General features: G+C 36.9%; 1 protein-coding gene across 1 annotated transcript; it reads left to right on the top strand.

Moving 5' to 3' along the window:
* The first annotated feature begins 593 nt into the window (after positions 1-593).
* On the top strand, positions 594-2,181 carry ARL14 (ADP ribosylation factor like GTPase 14). The gene has a single exon (XM_043596071.1). The coding sequence runs from the start codon at positions 1,105-1,107 to the stop codon at positions 1,681-1,683; it is 579 nt and encodes a 192-aa protein (XP_043452006.1). The 5' UTR covers positions 594-1,104; the 3' UTR covers positions 1,684-2,181.
* The last annotated feature ends 7,936 nt before the right edge of the window (positions 2,182-10,117 follow it).

Genomic DNA, 10,117 nt, shown 5'->3' with positions numbered 1-10,117 from the left:
CTTCATTCTATAACTGGAAGCCTGTATCTCCTACTCCCTTCAACCCATTTTGCCCATCCTCTGCCCCATCCTCCTTTTCATAGAAAGCTTCCATTTCGTACAACTCCTTGAAACTCCCCTTTACTTAGTAGAGCGGCTGCTACCCAATTCATGAATCACTTCATAAAGCCAATCAGATCCTTAAATTTACTCAGTTGAATTTTGTTTGTTAACTTCACTCATCTTCCATCTATATTCCACCTTGCAGGATTTTGTTGAAATTTCTTGCCCTCTGATGGACTCTCCTGCTCTTGTTATGGGTTTATATGTTCTTTTCATTCCTTCACCATAATTTTGGTGAAATCTTGAGGAATGGAGATAAATACATGTATTCAATTTACCACCTTTAATCAGACTGCTTAATTTCAAAAGTGTTTGTGTTACAAACTCCCCCTCCCATCCCTCTAAATCTGGTCTTGTGAATAGTGTAAATTTTTTAGACAATTAAAGAAGTGTTTCTGTATATTATGGGAGTAAGGTTCAGATAATCTTGGGTGGGTTAAAGTATCCTACTGAGTAATCTGGACAAGGGGAAAGTACTAAAGATTCTTAGGACAGTATGAGATAAACTCTTCATGACTTCAGAAGTCTGGTTACTCATTTACAACCAGGATAAGATAAATGTTCAAGTAACTAGAGAAGTTCTATAAACCACTTGTAAACCACTTGGGAAGTTTTTACTCTACTACTGAACCATGTTCCCATAAACATTCGGTTACCTCTAAACTTCCCACATCTGGAAGAGAACAAGCTGTGGCATCACACCATGCTACCCCCTCCTATATCCTACTCACTCCCAAAGAATTTCTCCTTTAAGCGACTAGAACATTGGCTGCTTACTCACACCAGATTCCTCAGGATTGGCTGGGACTGCAAATAAACTCTGTTTGCCTATAGTCAAGTTGATAAGCTGCAACATAAATGCACACAAATTCCCAGTCTTAAAATATAACATGAAGCATTTGCTATCTTCTTTCCTCCTATTATTTTCATGCGAGACCTGAAGAATAAACACTGTCCTTGGCCAAAAGAAAAAGGTCTTTGAAGAGAGAAAAAAACTCTAAGATGGGTCTACTGAGTTCTAAAAACCCACAAACCAAGCAAGCCCAGATTCTTCTTCTGGGACTTGACTCAGCTGGGAAGTCTACCCTCCTTTACAAATTGAAGCTTGCTAAGGATATCACGACCATCCCAACAATAGGTTTCAACGTGGAGACGATCGAGTTGGAAAAGAGTCTTTCGCTCACGGTCTGGGATATTGGAGGACAGGAGAAAATGAGAACCGTGTGGGAGCACTACTGTGAGAACACCGATGGGCTTATGTATGTTGTGGATAGTACAGACAAACAGCGGCTGGAAGACTCCAGGCGAGAGCTGAAGCACATTTTGAAGAATGAGCACATTAAAAATGTGCCTATTGTCCTATTAGCCAACAAACAAGATGTGCCTGGAGCTCTGTCTGCTGAGGACATCACTAGAATGTTCAGAGTGAAGAAGCTGTGCAGTGACAGGAACTGGTATGTGCAGCCCTGCTGTGCCATCAGTGGGGACGGGCTGATGGAGGGGTTCAGGAAACTGACCGGATTTGTGAAAAGCCACATGAAATCAAGAGGAGACACCTTGGCATTCTTCAAGCAGAACTGAGGTCCAAACAACGAAAGAGTTAGTGGTGAAGTTGAGAGGGTAATTTTCTTTTTCAATGCCAAGTGAGAAAAGCAAGTTGCTGAGTTAGCAAACTTTTCCTAAGATATGTTATTTCACCTAAATTCAGCTAACCAACTTAGCAAATATTATTTTTGGCCAGGCACGTTAGTAAACTTTGTGGTTAATGATAAATTGAGAATGAAAATTTTATAATTTTGTGCATGTTGGATGAATCGTAATAATCATGTTTGGGACCAAATAAATTATTGTTTTATTATTTTTATATGACTACTAGAACAAAGTTTAGGTAAAATGCTGATAGGTTCAGAATTCTTTCAGATGGTTTCAAGTTGTTACAGTCTTGAATTTCCACCATGCTCCTATGGAATAGCGAGTAAAAAAATGAACTTTAAATGATGGAGAGGAAAAAGTTTGATGTTAACATTTTGTAAATCTCTATGCCCTAAATAAAGTTTTGTTTTGTTTTGTTTTCCTGAATTCCTACCAACCTCTTGAAATCTATTGCCAGGATCTTCCTACAGTGAGTTAAACAATGAACTCCAGGCTGGTAATTGCCACTAGCACAGGGAGAAGTTTATATCTTAAAGCTCTGGGGATCAGGGAAGCTAGCACCTTAGAGTTTAGGACAAGGCCTGGGTTTATCGCTCAGCTCGAGCCTATAGCCCCAAGACTGGCTTCGGTACAATTCAGTGTAACAGTTATTACTTGGGAGTATGTGTACAGCTCACTGTACTGATCAAACAGGAAACAGAGCCAGACTTTAATCTCAGAGACCTTGCAATACACAAGAGGAAACAACATAAAGCTAGTAGCTAGAATAGGTCAATAAGTACTATAACAGGAGAGACTCTTTCTGACCTGGGAAAACAGGAAGTGCTTCATGTAGGAGGCAGTGTTTAAGAAGGTCCCCAACTCCTGGGGACCCATGAGGGTGGAGGTTAGTCAGTGGAAGTTCCCATCACTGGGACACCCTGCAGAGCCACTGTGGGGGAGGGGAGAAGGAACTAGAGATTGAATTGGAATTCCTCTGAGAGGTTCAGAACATCCAGGGAAGTCCTGGTCCTAAGAGATGACACTTTTATTCCTGCCCCACCTCTAAAAAGTTCATTTGGGCTAGAAGAAAGCCTCAATCCCCAATAGCAGTCCCTGGTGTTTCAAATATTAAGGTCACAGAGGAAAATATAAAGGCTAGTAAACCAAGGGTGCTAGACCCTAAATTACTCTCATGGTTTCCTTTTCACCTTAGCCATGATCTTTATAGCAAAGACTGGAGTGCTGCAAGGTAGGGATTCAAATAATAAAGTAGACATACACATGATAATAGTTACTGTTGGTTAAATACTTGTCTGTGCCAGGTATTGTGTAATTACTTTCATACATCTCCTCATTTAATGTTCACAACTGCCTGGAGAGAAGTCAGCATTATTATGTCAATTTCACAGGCGACATTACTGAGAATAAACACGGTAACAACAGTAACAACCACAAAAAAAACTACTCGGTATTTTAACTGAGGAGTGGCAGAGCCAAGATTCAAACTCATCTGTTTAACTTCAATGCCAGTAGTGTTACTTGTCATATTGTTTTGTAAATAACATATGGTGTCTGTCTTCAATGAACTTACAGTGCACAATTAAGAACAGATCCAAGCTAAGGGCACCTGGCTGGCTCAGTCCCTGCAGCATGTGACTCTTGATCTCTGGGTTGTAAGTTTGAACCCTATGATGGGTGCAGAGACTACTTAAAAAAAAAAAATCTTAAAAAAATAAATCCAGGCTAGGTTAAAACTACCATATGATCCAGCAATCCTACTACTGGGCATATATCTAATGGAAATGAAATCACTACCTTGAAGAGATATCTGCACTTCCATGTTTAATTGCAACATTATTCACAATGGTCAAAACATGGAAACAACCTAAGCATCCATCAATGGATGAATGCATAAAGAAAATGTGGTATGTATACACAATGAAATCTTTTACGCCATAAAAACAGGAAATCCTGACATCTGTGACAACATGGATGAAACCGGAGGGCATCATGTCAAGTGAAATAAGTCAGACAGAGAAAGACAAATGCTACATTATTTCACTTAAATGTGGAATCTAAAAAAGCCAAACATAGAAACAGGAAGTAGATTGGTGGTTGCCAGAGATTGGGGGTGGGGGAAAGGGGATATGGGGGGAGGTTGGTAATGGGGTACAAACTTTCAATTATAAGATAAATATGTTCTGAGGATCTAATGTACAGCATGGTGACTATAGTTAATAATACCGTATTGCACGCTTGAAATTGGCTAAGAGAGTAAATTTTAAGCATTCTCATTTAAAAAAAGAAAGTAACTATAGGGCACCCGGGTGGCCCAGCTGGTTAAGTGTCCAACTCTTGATGTCAGCTCAGGTCATGATCTCACAGTTCATGAGACTGAGTCCCAAGTCAGGGTCTGGGCTGACAGCACGGAGCCTTCTTGGGATTCTCTCTCTTATTCTCTCTCTGCCCCTCCCCCACTTGTGCGCCTGTGTGTGCATGCACTCTCTCTCTCAAAATAAATAAACTTTATTAAAAAAAAGTAACTATGTAAGGTGATGGTGGATGTGTTAACTCAATTGTGGGAATCCTTTTATAATGTGTGTGTGTATGTATATATATATATATATATATATATACACACATATATATCAAATCATCACTGTGCACTTTAAGATATTATTATATAGATAACATATATTATATATAACATATAACAATGTATTATAACATAATATATAACATAACATATAACATATTATATATATAATATATAAATTTTATTTATCAATTATACTTCAATAAGCTGGGGCAAAAATAAATGCAAGCCAACATATAATACTTTTATATTAAGAAGGTTCTTTAAAAAACAAGCCAGGCAGAATAAATTAAGTGCAATAACAGAGATATAAGAAGCATGCTAAAGGACTGGGAAAAGGATCTTCTGATTTCAGGAAGATCTCAGGGGAGTGGTAAAAATATAACTTTCCCCTCTGTTCTTAATAAGTAATTTGATATGAGAAGTTTATTTTGAGACTGTGTGAATATTCTATTCCCCAAAGCCTTTCTCTTAATGCTTTTAGCATCCACCGACGATCCCTTCCTGACTCAGTTATTAAACTGGGAAGTGCAAAATGGTGATTTTCTAAATCTGTCTTTCCTTGTATATTTATTAGCTGGCATTCTTCTGTAAAGAAAACCTTTTTCTTTTATACTCCTCCATAACCAATCAATCACACTCACTCTCGCTTGCTCTCTTCATAGATACTTTTTAAATTCAAAGTTTTATAATCCAGTGCTACTCAGACTAAGGTCCCTGGATCAGCAGCCTCAGCAGCACCTGCAAGTTGCCTAGAAATGTAAACTCTCAAACCCCACCTAGACCTATTAATCAGACTATCCAGGGCAGGGGGTAGGGTGGAGGAAGTTCCTGGAATTTGTGTTATTATTTACACTGTTATAAATTACTTCTGTTTATTATTCTTTTTGATGCTCAAATTTGCCCAGAAGAAGCCCCAGCAAGCTAGCCACTCTGTTCTGTTGATATGTCCCTATAGCCTTTGAGCACTTCCTTGTTTGGAAGAGCACTGAGTCACCTTGTACTTCCCCTACTTAGCTGCCTCAGACCTGGAATTAACCATTTCTCAGGTGCCCTGGTTCTTTTCACTGGGTAATGGTATTTAGAAATTGAATAATGAAGTTAGCTGTGCTTATTGTTACTGGGTATCACTGTTTATAAGCCCATTCAGTAGAAAAAGGAAATATATATATTTTAAAAGAACACTGATACCTCCAAATTGAATGCATACCATAGGATTTTTCCTTATCTTCCTCATTCCTGTTTGTATCCCTTATCCTACAAAAAAAAACTCTGGTTCAAAATGCACCAATATATTTACTCATTTGTTCTATGCTACAACACAAAATATTTTCAGGATCACTGTGTCTAATAAACCCACTCAGGAAAGTTCAAGACTTCCTTTTACTTCTTTCTGTCCTAATTGAGAGTGTTATGTTCAAAAGTTATTTGAATTGATTATTTGTGCAGTCATATGGTAAATATCTTGTTGATTTTAGGCTGAGTTTTAAAATATTTTAAAAAATTAATTAATTAATTAACTTATTTTTAATTTATATCCAAGTTAGCATATAGTACAGTAACGTTGTCAGGAGTAGATTCCAGTGATTCATCCCCTATGTATAACACCCCATGCTCATCCCAACAAGTGTCTTCTTTAATGCCCCTTACCCATTTAGTCCATCCCCCCGCCACAGCCCCTCCAGCAACTCTGTTTGTTTTCCGTATTTAAGAGTCTCTTATGTTTTGCCCCCCTCCCTGTTCTTATATTCTTTTTGCTTCCCTTATATTCATCTGTTTTGTATCTTAAATTCATCATATGAGTGAAGTTATATGATACTTGTCTTTCTCTGACTGACTTATTTTACTTAGCATAATACCCTCCAGTTCCATCCACATAGTTGCAAATGGCAAGATTTTATTCTTTTTGATTGCTGAATAATACTCCATTGTGTATATATACCACATCTTCTTTATGCATTCATCTGTCAATGGACATTTGGGCTCTTTCCATACTTTGGCTATCGTTGATAGTGGTGCTATAAACATCGGGGTGCATGTGTTCCGACTGTCAGCTGATTTTTGCTACTTGTGTTCAATTTTAAGATTTGACTTCTTTACCTTTCTGACTTAATTTTTTAATTAACAGAAAATCTGCATACCTCAAAAGTAAAAGCTATATAAAAAGGTACCCATTCTCATTATTATGTTAAAGAAGAAAGCCTTAGTACAATAAACTGATTCTCATACATCCCTCAAGTTATATGAAGGTGCTACTGTATTTCTAAATCAGGTTGGATTTTCTATCACTTCAAAGCATTTTGAGAGTATTTTTCCACTCAAGTTCAATGTATCTGCTGTAGTTGCTTATTAAAGGGGATCATAAGAGGGGCGCCTGGGTGGCGCAGTCGGTTAAGCGTCCGACTTCAGCCAGGTCACGATCTCGCGGTCCGTGAGTTCGAGCCCCGCATCAGGCTCTGGGCTGATGGCTCAGAGCCTGGAGCCTGTTTCCGATTCTGTGTCTCCCTCTCTCTCTGCCCCTCCCCCATTCATGCTCTGTCTCTCTCTGTCCCAAAAATAAATAAAAAACGTTGAAAAAAAAATTAAAAAAAAAAAAAAAAGGGGATCATAAGAGATTGTAGTAACAAAATACCATCCATTATTTACCATGGGATAAGCTTTATTATCTACAGTGACTTTTCTGCTCTTTTTAAAATAAAAGATGCATTTTACACTAATCTTAAATTTTAATCTTGTGTAAGAATACACTGACCCTAATTTGTAAAAATAAAACCCACATATCAATACTCATAAATAAACTTAGATAGAAAATATAACAGGCATCAAAATGTTTGGGTGGTTGCATTCTAGACAGCTAGAATTTCTTATAACTCTCATTATTTTCCAAATTTTGCCAAGTGAGTGTGTGTCATTTTTATATTCATGGAAAAAAACATTATTTTCAAAAGAGCTATATAATCATCATAGCCTATATATGACATGAGTGGATAATGCATGGCTCTAAAACTGTCATTTCAAATGCACTGATCTAAAGTAATAAAAAATCCTTTTAAAGACCAGAAATATTGCAATGTACAAACACATGAGGGTATTGTAACCAAGTTTTCATCATTTAAGAAAAAAACTCAGAAACCAAAAAACAAAACAGCTAACATGTGTTGAGCACTCACGGTAGGCCAGCTTCTGTTCTAAGCATATCATGTGTATTTCCACGTTTAATCTTTACATTAACTTTATGGGGTAGTACCATCATTATCCTCATTTACAGAGAAGAGATCTGAGACTCAAAGTCATCCAGCCACCTAAAATCATGGAAAGCATTTACAGTGGTCTTTTATATACAATCAAGCTCCTACTGTCTGTTGTTTGGTGAGAATTCCACCCTGTACCTCTGTGCAAAAGTTTAATCCTCTCTTAGCCATGGTCTACTTCTCATTCTCAAATGATCTTCCATCACTCTACTCAGAGTCTAAGAACAGCTATGGAGCAGAGAATGGTTATTTAAGAAATTTTAGTTTTTCATCAGAAATAGAAAGTTTGGAAAATAGGAAAATACAACCCATTATTAGCATTTCCTTACAGTCTTTCTTTTTCTTCAGTGTGTGCATATATTCAATATATCTTTTTTGATAATTTGGTAATTTGCTTTTTTCATTCCTCATCACATTAACATGTTATATATATCTTTATCATATTATTATATATTATTATATATTTTTCAGAACCATCACTTTAAAAAAAATTTTTTTTAATGTTTATTTATTATTGAGAGACAGAGAGAGACAGAGCATGAGTATGGGAGGGGCAGAGAGAGGTGGAGACACAGAATCTGAAGCAGGCTCAAGGCTCTGAGCTGCCACCACAAAGCCCAACGCAGGGCTCAAACCCATGAACTGTGAGATTGTGACCTGAGCCAAAGTCAGATGCTTAACCGACTGAGCCACCCAGGTGCCCCACTGTTACATCATTTTCAGTGAAGTAGATATACTATTGCTTAATCATTTCTCTCCTATTGTTTTTTTTAGGTCGCAGCCAATTTCACATGTAACTAATTCAGCAACAAACAGTTCCATGTGTCTACTGATACCCTTCCCTATATTTATTCTTTCATTCAGCAAATATTGCCTGAATACCTAATAAGTACCAGATGCTGCATTAGGTGCTGGGTTTAGGATTTTTTTCCCCACAACAATATTTCAAGGATGGATAGTTTTATGCCTCAATACATACTGGCAAATGGCTTTCTAAAATGTCAGAATCAGGGGTGCCTGGGTAGCTCAGTTGGTTAAGTGTCCAACTTCACCTCAGGTTTTAATCTTGTGGTCCACAAGTTTGAGCCCCACATTGGGCTCTGTGTTGAGAGCTCAGAGCCTGGAGCTTGTTTCAGATTCTGTGCCTCCCTCTCTCTCTGCCCCTCCTCTGCTCATGCTCTGTCTCTGTCTCTCTCTCCTCCCAAATTAAATAAACATTAAAAAAAATTTTTTAATGTCAGAATCAGTTATTCTAAATGAATTCTTTAAAAAGAAGGAAAAAAGAGGTGCAAAACTTTGAGTCACTAGATGACTGATGACTACAGTATTATGCGTTGAAGACATCAAAATAAATAAGTTTGTAGATTTCAAATCATTAATGACAGGAAAAAATTAATGCCAAAACTTATGGTAGTTTTTGCCTATGACTCAAAATACAGACATAATAAAAGAAAATACTGATATTCAACCACATAAAATGGAAATTTTGTTAAACATAAACAAAATCAAAAGACCAATATCAAACTGGGAGTTTATATCTGCAAAGTATATCATAGATAAGGGTCTTATGTTCCCAATGTAAAATAACATTTAAATTTTTTAAAAACCCAAAAACTTTCTAGAAAAATGTACAAAAGACATAAGGTTAACAATAAATGATATTCAAATTATTCCTAAACAAATGAAAAAATCATCAGCTTCACTACTACAGAAATGAAAATTAATACTACATTTAGATACCATTTCTCACCTATTCTGTTTGCAAAAATGTATATAAGTTTGATAACATATTCTGTAATTCTGTTGGTGAGACTGTGGAATAAAGGATAATCTCATCTAGTGCTGGTGGAAATGCAAAATGATACAACTTCTGTAGAGAATTTGGCAATATCTAACAAAGCTACATTTACACTTACCTTTTTAATGTAGGGATCTCACTGGTTGGAATTTTCCCTGAAGATACAAAACCACAAATCTGAAACAACAGATGTACAAGGTTATTCATTGTGACATTATTTGTAATAGCAAAATATTGGAAATAACCTAAATGTTCTTCCATAGGAGACTAATATATATGTGTGTGTGTGTGTGTGTGTGTGTGTGTGTGTGTGTGTGTGTGAAATACTACTCAACCAAACTAAAGAATGGAAAAGAGGGACAGATCAACAGAAAACTCTAAGGATCAAGTGGCAATGACACCCAGCAGCAATGTGTACACCTAAAGCCCAGATCTTGGTTTCTAAATATTATACCTCACTGAAAGGAACCAGAGCTCCTTAGAGAAATGACAGTTCAGATCTAGGGCAGGTAAAGTACAAGGTAAGCCTGAAATATCTTGTGCAAGGGAACAAGAAAGAACTCAAAGGCTGATGGAAATAAGTCAAAGGTTACAGGAATGGCTTACAGAGACTCCCACTGGCCAAATCTGAGACAATTTGAGCATCAGAAAAAGAATACAGATGGTAATGAATTATAACACATTGAGTAAATAAAAACAAAAGCTGTAAGTTCATTATGATATTCATGGAAAATA

The sequence above is a fragment of the Prionailurus bengalensis genome, chromosome C2 (assembly GCF_016509475.1).
Source record: "Prionailurus bengalensis isolate Pbe53 chromosome C2, Fcat_Pben_1.1_paternal_pri, whole genome shotgun sequence".
Classification (NCBI taxonomy): domain Eukaryota; kingdom Metazoa; phylum Chordata; class Mammalia; order Carnivora; family Felidae; genus Prionailurus; species Prionailurus bengalensis.
This window is presented reverse-complemented; position numbering and strand designations above follow the sequence as displayed.

Bases quoted from the DNA above. Each gene is read 5' to 3' on its own strand.
- ARL14 (XM_043596071.1), top strand. From the start codon at position 1,105: ATGGGTCTACTGAGTTCTAAAAACCCACAAACCAAGCAAGCCCAGATT.